Consider the following 15,195-nt stretch of genomic DNA (forward strand, 5'->3'; position numbering starts at 1 on the left):
TTACTGTTAGAGTCTCAAGAGTCTACCTAAGACTTAAAATTAGTTTTTTCTATACCTTTGTAATGGTTTTGTCTTATAGTTGTGGATGAGCAATTCATTTTAGCAAGTTTATGTTTTAGGATTTTCATTTATTTGAAAGACAGAGACAGAAACAGAGAAATCCTCCACCCACTGACTCATTCCCCAATGTCGGGCTACACCATGCCAAGCCATAAACCAAGACCTCAATCCAGTTCTTCCATGCAAGCCGCAGGGACACCAGTACTTGGGTCATCATCTGCTGCCTTTCCAGACACTTTGGCAGAGAGCTGGATTGGAAGCGAAGAAGCCTGGACTTGAGCCAACACTCCGATGTGAATGTAGATATCCCAAGTGGTGCTTTAACTCATGTCAGCTTCTGCAACACACACATAGCCTCCTAGCCCGTATAGTACAGGCAACCGCTCGTAAAGATTATTGGAAAATGCAAAAAATCACAAGTTGGACAAAATGTGTCATCTTAAATAATTTACATAGTTTTTTTCCAATACAATGATTATTTAATCAAATCCAGAACAGATTATAAAGTTCATTTATGCTTATTTAGTGTTCTGGTATGCCTATATTAAAGTATGTTCCCAAACTGAAACAACTGGTAAGCGAAGCTGATTTATGGCAGTGTGGCTGTCAGATAAATTACAGCCATATGTTTTGGTCTGCTGCTCGAATTCCATAACGTATAGGCGATTTTTCCAGATGACTTTTTGCAAATGCACGGTCTTGGGAGAAAAGCCATGTTCAAGTTCTAAAGCATAAATTTTACATTCAGAACGTTAAACTCTGCTTTTCAAGGTTTCAGCCACTCCATCTTCATATACGAAATACTGCTTTTATTTTAAAAAATTTAAATTTCATTTTGTTTGATAGAAAAAAAATGAGAAAAGACAGGAGAGAAAGACAATGTCTTTCATTCCAAATGACTGTTAGTATTGGGCCAGGCTGAAGCCAGGAGCTCAGAACTGGGTCTCCCAGGTGGGCGGCAGGGGCCCAAGGACTTGTAGCAGCATCTGCTGTATCCCAGCAGGTGCATTGGCAGGAAGCTGGACCCGAAGCAGAGTAGTTAGGATTTGAACCAGACACTGTTGATAAGGGTTGTAGCCATCTCAAACAGTGACTTAACTGCTGAGCCAAACCTCTGACCCTGGTGTTTTGTTTTTTTTTCATAGAGAGATTTATTTTAATTGGAAAGGCAGATGAGATTTATAGAGAGAGGGAGAGACAGAAAGATTTTGCATCCACTGGTTCACTCCCCAAGTGGCCACTGTACCACAGGGTAGTAGTAAGTAGAAGTGGGGAGGGTATGCCTGATCTAATAAGGAGATCTGGTGGTTATCTTCTGAAACCAAGTGATCCAGGAGCATCCACCAGCCCTGACATGGGTGCTTCCTGCTGGGATGTGTTGGTTTACACATAAACAAACAAATAGAAGATCATGTTTACCTTGGTTCCAATCACAAGGGACTGTGGGACACTCAATAACTGACCTGGGCTTCTAAAAAAAAAGTCAGTCTTGAAAGAAAAAATGTAAAGACGGCAAAAAGAATTGCTAAAGACACATAGTCATCAAATACAATATATGAACTCTAACCAGCGCCTGGATGTGAAAATAAATTGAATATTGACTTGGTATTAGATATCATGACATTACCATTAATTTTTTAATGTAATCATAAATCTACATATATGTATCCTTTATGCATAGTAATATACCCTTATTACAGAAAGTCTAAAGGTACACTATAGTGACATCTGAAACTTATTTTCGAATGATTCAGCGAGATTTCTACATAAATATACAAAAGCAGATGCATAATTATATATATATATATAAAGCTATTTGTATAAATAAACTATATGAAGGTACTTTAAAAAATTCATGGGAAATGGAGTTAAAAATAAGTATATTCTGGTGTCAAAAATTTGAAACCTAGGCATAGATTATTTTTATAATAGACATTTTCCATAAACATTTTGAGGGACCCTCAGATTCATGCATATTTATGAATAAAGATGTGTATTCTACACAGTTAAATAAATGTGGCCAAATATTTGTAATTGGTAGAGGGCATATAGCTGTCCCTTGTACCATTCTGTGAACTTTTCTGTGGATTAAAATATTTTCAAAGTAAATAAGAGGAGGAGGGATGTGTATGTTGATAGTTGGAGGAGGAGAGAGAGAGTGTGTGTGTGGGAGGGTGAATTCCTAAGCTAGAGTAGCCTGTTATGTAGTGAGCACACACACACACACACACCCATTATCCCAAGTTCAAGGCTGTTGTCTATCTCCGTCTGCTAAATCATTCCAGATGTAACATCGGCAGGGCAGCGGGGAATGAAGTCCAGTGTTGAAGAATGTGTGTTCTCCCAGATGTTCACTGTTGCGTGGCGCTGTTCCTGGCGGCGGCTGCCTCTTCCCTCCCACTGCTCCCTGTGACCCTGCACTGAATCACCGTCCAGAGACTCACTGATTGCCAGCAAGTCTCTGCTCAGGCAGTGTCCTCAGCCATCTCCATGATGGTGCTTGTCAAAACTCACAGATTGAGGCTCGAGTCAAATCCTCTTTCCTCCTTACAAGTCTTTCTTAGCTAGCCACCTCTTCCAGCCAGTACCTCTCTGGAAATGCATACCTCATCTCTTTTTGCATCGTGGTCCCTCTTTGTACCAGCTCACAGTTCCTCAGCAGAGGAGATTTGGTTTTACTCTGATTTTAAAAAGATTTAGTTTAATTTTATTGGAAAGGCAGATTTACGGGGAGAAGGAGAGACAGAGAGAAATATCTTCCATACACACACTGGTTCACTCACTAAGTGGCTGCAACAGCCAGAGCTGATCCAATCTGAAGCCAGGAGCCAGGAGCTTCTTTTAGGCCTCCCATGTAGGGAAATGGAACAGCTGGGACACGAACCGGCATAAGCAAGGCGAGGTTATTGAGCCATCCTGCCAGGCCCCTTGTGGCATACTCTCGCCACAGATGACCTCCAGCTTCCAGAGGTTATGTCTGTGAACATGAAACAGACCTAGCACATCAGGCCAGATTTCCAGAGGGGGCTCCTGATTACCTCGGCTGCAGGTGCTGCGCTTGTATGGGCGTTGGAGAAGCCAAGGGCTCCCCAGGATGGCTGTGAATTCCCAGAGCTTACCGTGATGCCAGGAATTCCTGAGCAACAGGCATCAGTCTACCCTCTCCCCCTCTGGGCCCTGGCACTGGAGCCTCCTGGCTCCTCTTGCCTCTCTGTTTCTGTCTTCTCTTCCCACTCTACAATCAGTGTCCCTTGTAGGAGTGAAATCTGGGCACAAGCCAACCCTCAAGACTTTTTAAACAAGAAATTATTTTATTTGTGATTAATTTCCATGATGCAGTTCTTTGGGTATAAGGATTCCCCCATCCACCTCTCCCACCTCCGCTCTCTTTTCCCCTATATTGTTACCATGGTTTAGTCCTTCAGCAACTGTCACAACTCCAACATTCTGCTGTTTAAGTGTATCAGTGCATTGCAGGTATAGGCAATGATAGAAAATCTAATATCTTATTGTCAAGGTGTATTTAATAGTTTTATTGGAAGTGCTCTTTTAATTTGGGAGTAGAGATTCATACTGAAATGTATCTTCACTTCCCGGTATGCTAGTCTCCATTGCATAATTCATCTGTGAGAATATATCTTTTGTTGCTTTCCCAGGCAGATTAGCAGGGAGCTAGAGCAGAAATGGAGCATCCGGTTCTCGAACTGGTGCCCACATGGAATGCCAGCTCCTCAGGTGGAGGCTTAATGTTGCTACACCATGGTACCGGTCCCCAGTCCCCAAGACTTTTCTCTCAAGCACTCGACAGGCATTCAAACAGCAAAATTGCAAGGTTTCTTCCTTCAGAGAAATTATGTGGTCAGCTTCAGATAATTTTTTCAATACATGCCGAATAATTCCCTACACCATTTCATACTTTCACTGCCTCTTCACTTTCTGTTCCTTCTGCTTAGAATGTCCTGCCTCCACAATTTTCTTGGCAAGGAATGCTTCCCCGCTCCTGACTCTCTTCCAAGCACCCTTCTGCGGCCAGAACAGCTGGCTGCAGAGTCCCGCTCCCAAACATCACAGTGCAGTTTGACCTTCAGCTGGGTTGGCACAGTCCCCTCTTCATGTCTTTCTGCCAGGTCACCCTCTGGGTTCCCGGAAGCCAACACAGCACCTCATTGACTGTCACACTTCCGTCAGGCTTCTAGCCCACATTCCGATCAATAGGATACCCACTAGGTAAATATTTGTTGAATGATGAGTTAAGAATGAGTTTCTTTTCCTCCAAATATGAAGTGTAAGACTTTTTAAGGTATAAAGAAGATTCATAAAATGTTGGAACTGGCACTTGCTTCCCAAAACACCTGCTAATTTGGAATTTGGAGCATGTATGAACCTCTGATGCCTGATACAACATTTAAAGCTTCTGAGTCTCTCTCTCTCTCTCTCTCTCTCTCTCTCTCTCTCTCTCTCTCTCTCTCACATACACACACCCCAAAGCATTTTTAAACATTGATCTTTTTTGGCTGCATTGCATATTTCTCCCATTTGAATGCACGCGTGGTCTGTGCCTTGTTTCCCACTGGTTCTGCTTTGTTGCTGTTGATTTCAGAGTTGTGTTGAGTCCCAACAACAAGGTCGTAGGAGAGCTTGCCCAACACAGGAACACAGTGATATCTCATGATCCTTGTGTTGCCCATGCATTGGTCATCAGGTCTAAAGCTCACTAACAGAAATGTATGAAGAAGGCTGTAGGAATATGTCCTTTTTTTTTTTTTAGAAATATTATGCCTTTATTATCATTTGTTTATTTTAAATGTTATTTTAGTTATATTATTTATTATTAAATAAATATTTATATACATATTTCTATAATAATGGCATCAGTTCACATTCTTGACATCTTTATTGAGATGAAATTCACATATCATAAAACTTAAGCTTACGAACTGAACAATTCCGTGGCTTTGGGTATGTTCACTTGGTTGTATAACGGTCACTACAATCTAATTCTAGAACATTTTCATCGCTTCAAAAAGAAACCCCCTTTTGTTAACGGCCCTTCCCTATTTCTGTCCCACCTTCTGGCCCACCCTAGACAACCTGCAATCTACTTCCTATTTCTATATGTTTGCCACATAAAATCATACAATGTGTAGCCAATGGGGTCCAACTTCTTTTTCTTTACAGCAGTGTTTTCAAGGTTTGTTCTCACAGTAGCATGCATCTTTTCATGACTAACATGTGATTCCATCTATGGCCAATACACACTGTGTTTACCTTGTCATCAGCTGATGGACCTTTGAGGCATCCCCACTTTTTTTGACATTGACCAATGCGGTTGTGAATCTTGATCAGTACAAGGTTTCTGTGGACATGCTTCCGTGTCTCTTTGGTATAAAACTCAGAGCAGAACTGGGGAGTCGTATGACGACGTAAACTATCAAATATCCTAGCAGCCAAATGCCCTTTTAAGATTCATGTTAAAAAATTCTGACTTGCCTGCATCAAAGCAGAAATCCGAGTGCAAACTACAGAGATAGCTCCATAGGCCTTATTCCCCAGAGGATAATAAACCATACATGGCTATGATCAAATAGAGGGTAAAGAGACAAAGTTTACCTCCCTTCTTGGTATTGTTCAAATAACTTGGTTTCTATTGGGAGAACATCTTAACTGTTCCAGTTTTTCTAACATGAGTAAATGAGCATCCACACTTGGAACCCAGACCACATTCAATGACTACACAGGGTTTGGTCACTCTTTGTTTTTGAAACGGGAGACAGAAGATACAATGTGTTCCTTGCAAAAGAATCCATAGTCACAATAAAGTTAAAAGAATAAGCGAACTGATTTTATTTTGGAGTAGTGTGTGTGGAACTGTGAAATGAAAGTAGAAATTGGTTTCAATAGTGGTTAATTGGTACCTTCTCATCTACTTGAGCCTTTACCAAAAAAAAAAAAAAAGATTGACTTATTTAAAAGAGTTACACAGAGAGAGAGAGAGAGAGAGAGAGAGAGAGAGAGAGAGAGAGGAGGAAAGATAGAGAGAGAAAAAAATTCTAACTGCTGGTTTGCTCTCCAAATGGCCACAGTGGCCAGGGCTGGGTCAGGCTGGAGCCAGGAGCTTCATCTGGTCTCCTGTGTGGACACAGGCACCCTAATTTTTTTAGGCTATCTTCTGTGGCTTTTTCCAGTCCGTTGGCATGGAGCTGGATCAGAAACAGGGCAGCCAGTCCATGAACTGGCAACCCATATAGGATGCCACCACCGTGGGCATCCATGCACCCACTGCACCACAACACCAGTCAATTCCTATTTGGACTTCTCCCTTCTTGTTATTATCATTATTCATGTAATTATCATTACCATTATTATTCATGAAAGGACCTCGTCTGTGCACCAGAGGGAACACTGATACCTAACATGCCCATAACCTATTTTCAATTATGGCTGAAATGCTGTGTAAGTCCTGTAAATGTTTTTTTAAAAAAGCACAAATCCATATTCCGGTTCTGACATTTTTTTCTCTGCTATTCGGCTCCAGAATCATAGAATGGGAAATAAACACTGCTCTTGTCTACATGGCTTAGAAATGTATCACGTGGACTTATCCAAGTAAACATGGTCCCAACTGCCAAAATGGAGGTTGAGAATTGTGAAAAGATGTAAGATAGAAGCTGTGTTTTTTTCCCGATTTGCGCTGGTCGTCTTCATCTTGTTAGATTTCACATGTGATTTTTGGATGTCTGCTTCCTGGGCAGATTTATGATTGCCAAATACTCTTTGTATTTTTAGGGTTTGATACTGCTTTCCAGACACAAAAAACTGAAGGAACTTTCTCTATCTGACTGTAGCAAATTCACAGATGTTGGAATTCAGGTAATTAAGATGCTGTATTGAAGAATTGAGATTGAACACGATGCACGCAGTGAACAAACTTTGTGGGTCACAACAGGAAAGGTGTGGATTGGAAATACATCAACATGTACATGTACTCGGTTAAGTCAAAGTTAACTCTGGACTCTGACAGGGATTGCCAGGGCCTGAAGTGCCTGTGGGATTTGGTTTCCAGTTTCCCCTTCACTCTTCCTTCCTGGGTGTTTCGCTACGACAGGGTGGTAAAAGCCTTCCCATGTGCAAAAGCGTTTTGCAGGTACAAGTGTTTTGCATGTATAATCCAGAAAATGCTGGGAGTGGGGATTTGAACAATTTTAAACATACTTAACAATTAGGACCTGATGTTACTCAAACATACTTGGGAGCATGATGCATTGGAGTGGAAGGTGTGAGATAAATACTTGGGTAGGATTGATGCTTATGCAATTAAAAGGTGGAGACAGGCGAGTGTCTTGTTAGCAAAAGACATTGAAAACTTCTACTCCATGTAATGCATTTAATGAAAAAAATTAGTGTCTTTTTTTCCACTCTGCTTGGTTTTCGCAATAGTCATGGCCATAATAAGAATGAAATATTACCTCATTTTACTGGAAATTACAGAGCATGCAGATTGAGTATCTGGAACCTCAGATGTATTGATTTGTGGATCTGGCCTTAGTTACTTTCCCCAAGTTGAGTTCTTCTTTTCTGAGAACATTAGCCATTCAGTGACTGTGTTAAGCTAAAATTATTTGGAGCTCTTAAAAGATGTTTTGGAAGAGATATTTAATAAATTTAGCATTTCCTAAGAAATCCTTTCTTTGGACATTTCTCGAATTTCGTTCAATAACAAATCGTCTAGTTTGGCAGAGGAGCATGTTTCAATGGTGGCGCTAACAGTGCAGATCAGCTGGAAGTTTTGTCTCATTTAGTGTTCTGGATGGGAGCTGTGGAATAAATCCAGCTCTTTCCTCTGGTTACTTTTTATTTCTCCTTAACTCGTTCGAAAATCTGATTCGTTTTTGAGAATGAAAATGCCTACATATGTCAAAGTAATATCTATGTATATGAATCAGGGCATTTTTTTTGTGGGGATTACCTGTGAGGGAAAGTCTCACAGCTAGAGAAAAATGTGTGATGATTTCAATGCTAGAATGTTGAAGGAGTTGGTAAGAGAGGGCGTAAGAATGAAATTCCGCTGTGACCCTTCACATGGTCAAACATGTGTATGTCCTGAAACATATACAGTATGTATGCTCATATATACATGCACAGAAGTCAGATTCATGAACTTTCTTTGAAGACCTCTTCATAGTTTGATGGTTGTAAAAAGGTAAAAAGGAAAGACAAAAAGGTAAAGAAGAAAAGCAGGTAAAAACAACTGAATCATTGTTTTTCATTGGGAATATCATTTTCTTCTCAAAGTACAAATGGACACATACACTCAGGTATTTGTTGGCAACAACCACACACACAAGAGATGACAATATAGCTGGAAGATGCCTCTTACCCAGTGAAGTCATGGCCATCAGGATTTTGTGGCATGACACAGAACCTGCGTTTGGAGTGCTGTGTCATAAACCAACCCAGTTGCTACCATTCCCAAGAGTACAGCACCTACACTTACATACAGTATGATAAATGGCAGGGTTAATGGTTTGTCCATTTACTGTTACTGTATCTACTTATAAATAAGCCTACACGGTAAACACAGTATTCACTGCCAAACAGCAGGCCAAAGTACAGTCAGGGGAGCTTCATGCACCTCAGGTGTACTGTATCCTTTGAATACAACAAGAGACTGTGTCAGTTGACCTCCGCTCTGAATTCATTAACTACGCTCTGTGATGTTAGCACAACCACCCGATGCTGCCTTTCTCAGATTGTATCCTCATTCTTAAATGACGTATGACTATTTATTTACCCACACATGCACACACCCCTACAGTGATCCTACTAATTCCTCTGCAGAATTTGAGAGTATTTCAGAGTTCATGCATGTTAAATCATTATATAGTATCATAAAATATTTAAAGAAAAATTTATTTTGGTGTAAAATATTCTGGAATCCATGCAGTTTTTTTCTTACATGCATTTTCTGTGTAAAGATCTTGAAGACCCCTCATACCTATGATTTCAACACTTTTGTTTTTTCAAAAAAAAAAAAAAACTCTGCTTGTGGCTGGCACCGTGGCTTTATGGGCTAACCCTCTACCTGTAAAGCACTGGCATCCCATACGGGTGCAGGTTCATGTCCTGGCTGCTCCACTTCCCATCCAGCTCCCTGCTTGTGGCCTGGGAAAGCAGCAGAGGATGACCCAAAGCCTTGGGACCCTGCACACACCTGGGAGACCCAGAAAGAAGCTCCTGGCTTCGCATCAGCCCAGCTCTGGCCATTGCAACCATTTGGGGAGTCAACCAGCAAACAGAAGATCTCTCTCTCTCTGTCTCTCTCTCTCCTTCTCTCGCTCTCTCTCTCCTTCTTTCTGTAAATCTGCTTTTCTAATAAAAATAAATCTTCTGTTTTAAAGGTATGGGCATCAGGTGGCTCATCATAATGTTTTGTTATTTTTTAATATCCATTCAGCCAGCAGTGATGGCTTTTCTGACATTTCTAATTTGTGCCCTTTCTCTGTATTTTGATCAGCTTGGCTAGAGATTTATCACTTTATAGAACCAGAATTTGGGGTGAATGTTTTGGCAGAGGGGGCTAAGCTACCCCTGAGACACCCACATTTTGTATCCGAGTGCCCGTTTTTGAGCCCTGACCATGCTACCTCTTATCCAGCCTCCTGTTACTGTACCTAGGGTGGCTCCACTGGTCCTCTCAACTATTCAGGAGATCGGTATGGAATTCCAGGGTCCTGCATTGGACCGTTGAACTGAGCTGTTGAAAACACTTGAAGACCAATGGATGGAAGAGGTCTCTCTTTTTCCACTCCCCACCTCTGTATGCGTGCATACCTTTCAGATAAATCCTTTTTTCCCTCTTTGAAGATATATATATATATATATATATATATATATATATATATATATATATATATATCTGAATTTCAGATTTACAGAGAGAGAGAGAGAGACAGAAAGATCTGTCCTCTGGTTCACTCCCCAAGTGGCTGCAACAACCAGAGCTGAGCTGATCTCAAGCCAGCAGACAGGAGCTTCTACTAGGTCTCCCACACAGGTGCAGGATCCCAAGGCTTTGGGCCTTCCTAATACTGCTTTCCTAGATCATAAGCAGGGAGCTCAGTGGGACACAGAGCACCCAAGATACGAACCGGTGCCTATATGGGATTCCAGTGCATGCAAAGTGAGGATTTTATCCATTATGCTACCGCGCCAGGCCCTCCTCCTCCTTCTCCTTTGCTTTTAGCTTAATTTATTTCACTATTATTTTTCTGCTTTGATGTCATTATTTGTGCACTAATTTTTTTATTTTTTCCTGTTTACTTCGGTTTTAAAAAATGATTTATTTATTTTTTATTGTAAAGTCAGATATACAGAGAGGAGGAGAGGCGGAGAGGAAGATCTTCCATCTGATGATTCACTCCTCAGCTGGCTGCAATGGCCAGAGCTGCGCCGATCCAAATCCAGGAGCCAGGAGCTTCAGTTGGGTCTCCCACTCGGGCACAGGGTCCCAAGGCTTTGAGCCTCCTGAAATGCTTTCCCAGGCCTCAGGCAGGGAGCTGGATGGGAAGTGGGGCAGCTGGCATTAGAACCGGAGCTCATATGGGATCCCAGCACGCAAGGCAAGGACTTTAGCCGCTAGGCTAGCGCATTGGGCCCTTACTTTGGATTTAATTTACTATTTCTCTAGCTTCCTAAGATAGAGTCTTTGATTGTTATTTTTATTTAGAATTTTTTCTTTTCTGACATATACACCGAATACTGAGAATTTGCCCTTGAATGTACTCTACAAATTTTAATACATTATAGTGGTATTTTTTCATTCAGTTCAAAATATTGAAAATTTTTTCTTTGCCCCATGTGTGTTAGAAGTGTACCGTTTAATCTCTGAACATTTTGGAATGTTTCAAGTATCATTCTGTTGTTCCTTCCTAGCTTCATTTCAGTGAGCTTTGAAAGCTTAATTTGTATGCTTTCTGGTCATTTTGTGGTTGTGTTCCACAGCGGCCCTCTTTCTGTTGTAGTAAGGTGGGGGGGTGAGGGAACCCATCTTGTGTGTTTGTGATTCATTCTCAGCTTTTGAATGGACCTGTGTCCCAGGCCTGCGATTTCGTACAAGCGCTTCTCACTTTCCTGTTACCTCCATGTGTACATGAAGTAAGGCAGGAGGTGACGAAGCACCTGCCTTTTCCCTGCTCAGCCTAGAATGCTGCAGAGGCTGGAACTCAACATTTTCTTCCACTGTCATGTCATTTGGACTACTGTGAAACCCGCACTGGTTGGGTTCTGGAAAGGCCCAAGCCTCAGTGAAAGAGGCCAGGTCTGTAGGAGTTAGTGACCCATTACTGTGCTGATTCCAGCGTAGGCTGCAGCTCCTGGTAAGCCCCGACTCTCCGTGCTTACCTCTCTCTCTAGTTTCCACTATGGTTGGATTGCCCTATGTTTTTTTAAAACTCTTTGATTACAACCCTTAAACATATATTAATGTATGTATTTGAAAAGCAGGCAGAAAGCTAAGCAGAGCGCTCTTATCTGCCAATTTACTCCCCAAAAACACTTCCCATAGTCAGAGTTGGGTTAGGTCAAAACCAAGAGCTGGGACGTGCAAGGGCAACCCGAGACTTTCTCATGGGTGGCAGACACCCAGCCACCAGAAACATCACCGCTGCCTTTCAAGTGCATGTTCATCAACAGGAAGTTGGGATCAGGAGTAGAACTGGAAGTTGAACTCCAGGTACTCAGGTAGGAGGTGCAAGCAACCTAGCAGTGTTATTAACTGTTGTACTGAATGCCCACCCCTGTAGATTGATGACTTTTATTTTTTATTTGAAGTTCAGATTTGTGTGGTTTTACAAAGAGAGAAGGGCAATAGAGAAGAGAGATCCAGAAAGAAGGCTGTATAGGTGGGGTTAAATCGTGAGTCACTTCCTAGTTGGGAGAGCAACAGAGCAAGATTCACTGCTGTTCATCTGGCCCAGTCAGTCAGGTGGCTCTCTAAATGTGAATCTGTCCCAAGTGGTCTAAGTGGGAACCAAGGGTTCAATATTCCCAATGCCCACACCCTGAACTAGCTGTACCCAAGATTTGAAATTATTCAAACTAACGTAGAGTTCTTCTGGTATGGTGACTAAGGTTAGAAACTCCCAGGAGCCTCAGCCTTATCAAGTGATGGTCCTATCTGAACCTTCCTCCCCAGAATGGCCTGTGGCCAGCCTCTTTTGAGCATTGGTCTCTAGAGTATAGCAGAAGTTGAGTTCATGTGGCTGAAAAGCAAGGACTGGATGACTTTCCAATGATTTTTTTTTTTTTTCAGAGAGAGTGAGAGAGCAAGAGAGCTCTCTGGTACTAGTTCACTCTCTAATTTCCAGCGTTGGGAATAGGGGCATATGGGAGGCAGCAGCCCAGTGACTGAATCACCACCTACCACCATCTTGGGTCTGCTGGGATTGGAAGCCAGAACTGGGTCTTGAACTCAGGTACTGCAGCGTGGGACGTGGGCTGTTAGCCAGCACCTTAACTGCTGGTCCAAAGGGCAACCTCTCCAGCGACTCTGTTCTGAGCTTCTACACTTACTTTGGATAATTAAGTTTTCTAACTACTAATAGAATGTTCTTTCTGGAAGATTCTCATCCATCAGTCTTGCTGGTTGCCTGACTCTAGCCTGGAATGCTCAGCCAACATTGATTTTTGGTAGACTTTGTCCTGTACTGTGATGCCACAACGGATGAGTTGTCTTTGCTGCTGACAGCAACACTTTTTTTTTTTTTTGAAAAAGTCAACTTTGATTCCTGTTTGATTTCCAACATGAAGTCATCTGGAATGACTGAAGAATGAGATTTCAGGAACTCCACCTTCTCTCCAGGGATAAAGTTCGATTATGGCTTGCAAGGGAAACAGCCAACGGAGAATTCCTTTACAAAATGGCCTTAATCACTTGCTTCTAGGGCAGCAGAAACCCTGAAATCTCCTGTAAGGAGAGCCGAGACATTCATACATTTTGGATTCTTTCTCTATTGATCACATTGTGCAGGGGAAAAAAAAGCAACAAAACTTTCCTGCCATGTAATACTCCAGGCTACTATTGGAAAATAATGAACTACTCTGTTTGTGATGAAGACTTCAGAGGATATAGGGCTTGTAACTGTGTTGACAGCCTTGGGAGAGGGAACTAAAGCATTGCTGTCATGGAATTCAAGGCAGGGAGTATCTCAGAACTCCAGCTCCAGGAACCGTGGAACAGTTAAGAGCTTTGTTACAAAAATCTGTGTGCTGAGTCATGGTCCGTGCCAAGAATGATCTTCTAAACATTAGAATAGAATGACACAGCCCAGGAGACCCAGGGCACCTGGAACCCACTGGGAGTCAGAGATGAGTCCTGCCAAGATTTGTTCAAAGACAATGAGCCAGAGACACAGCTCTGTTCCCGCTGCACTTGAGTGTTTCCAATTGTAGAGGCAGTACAATGGAAGCTAGAAATTGACTAGACTTCAAAGCATGTGGGATCCAACAGCTTGTCAGTTTCCCATTATTTGTAAGGTTCCAGGGGATACTGGAGTCATGGGCACTATGTTGTCTTGGCCGAGAAACAGATGGAGCTAGCAACACCCCACACCACCATGGCTGGCTTCTCGCCCACCTCTCCCTGCGGGGAGAAGCACTCTTGGACAACTGAAGTTCTGAACTTGCTGAAGGAATGTGCACATCTGGTATTTTCCTGTCGGACATCCTCAGAGCACAACTTATCAGAACATGTTAAAAGGAAGACAGTCCGTAGGAGGCTGCTCTCACCCCTCTCCCCCTGCCACCCCTAGAACATTAAATCAGCCTGTGTTAAGATGAAATCTGCCAAAAACTACACACAGCCTGTCAGGTTGAGGATCACATAAATAAGGCAGGGAAAACACACAAAGAAGCCCACATTTCTGCTGTTAGTTTAAGTCTGTTTCTTTTTTATTTATTTATTTAATTTTTACTTGAAAGTCTGAGTTAGAGAGGGATACAGAGAGAGAGAGAGAGAGAGAGAGAGATCCTCTATCGGCTGAATCAATTTTTAAGTGGTTGCCATGGCTACCAGCCGAGAGGCTGACCAGACCTGGGTCTGTTCACAGCTAGGAGCCAGGAGCTTCTTTTGGGTCTCCCACATGAGTACAGGGTCCCAAGGCCTTGGACTATCCTCCGCTGCTTTCCCAGGCCACAAGCCTGGAGCTGGATGGTAAGTGGAGCAGCTGGGACATAAACTGACGTCCTTTTGGGGTTCTGGCATTGTAGGTGCAAGATTAGCCTGATAAGCCATTGCACCAGCCCATAGTCTGTATCATTTGCTTCTTACGCCTAAGGGACTAACTTGGACTTGTTCTTCCTTCTATGTGACATGCCTGGGCTTTGTTCTTTGTGCCTGTGACATGTACTATAAGAGCTGCATTTCTCCATGCTATGATTTCCAATGACCCCTTTCAGGACTCCCAGTCATCATTTGGTCATTGTATTTTCTTCTCGCATTGAAGGTGATGTTCCCAGGTCTGGAGGTTTGGACAGGATAGCCCCAGGATCTGTGTTTCCACTGTTGACACATAAAAGACAGCATTGGTATAAAGCACTATATGTCTGTCTCTTCGGAATCTTCCAACGAGTTTTTGAGACAAATAGACAGGTCTATATGTATTCTCCCCTTGGAGAAACTTGAAGTCAAATAACTTGCTCAACGTCAAAGAGACACCCTGCTAGATTCCAAACACTATCTTCTTCCTACTCTGGCTGCCTCCTTTCTTTTCTTTTTTTTTTTTAAAGATTTATTTTTATTACAAAGTCAGATATACAGAGAGAGGAGGAGAGACAGAGAGGAAGATCTTCCATCCGATGATTCACTCCCCAAGTGAGCGCAACGGGCCGGTGCACGCCGATCAGAACCCGGGAACCAGGAACCTCTTCCAGGTCTCCCACACGGGTGCAGGGTCCCAATGCCTCCTTTCTTTAAGATCACCCCTGGCTCCATCATATCCTGACATGGGAGGTCAAAGCAGGGCTGGTGGGCCTTATGTCTTAGAGATCATTTTACTCACAAAGTGGATAAAATATGGATAATACTGCAGGCTGCAAGGAAAAAAAATACCTCATTGCCCTTTGGGTAGTTTCTCCAGC

The 15,195-nt window shown here is 42.4% G+C and overlaps 1 protein-coding gene across 2 annotated transcripts in view; it reads left to right on the forward strand.

Annotated features, from left to right (window-relative positions):
• The window catches only part of FBXL13 (F-box and leucine rich repeat protein 13), a 165,597-nt gene that overhangs the window by 117,035 nt on the left and 33,367 nt on the right, over positions 1-15,195 (forward strand). For both annotated transcript variants that reach the window (XM_058657566.1, XM_058657567.1), the window contains exon 18: positions 6,847-6,930. In XM_058657566.1, the coding sequence (XP_058513549.1) occupies positions 6,847-6,930 (84 nt within the window). The remainder of the gene's footprint in view (positions 1-6,846; positions 6,931-15,195) is intronic.

The sequence above is a fragment of the Ochotona princeps genome, chromosome 32 (genome assembly GCF_030435755.1).
Source record: "Ochotona princeps isolate mOchPri1 chromosome 32, mOchPri1.hap1, whole genome shotgun sequence".
Lineage (NCBI taxonomy): Eukaryota > Metazoa > Chordata > Mammalia > Lagomorpha > Ochotonidae > Ochotona > Ochotona princeps.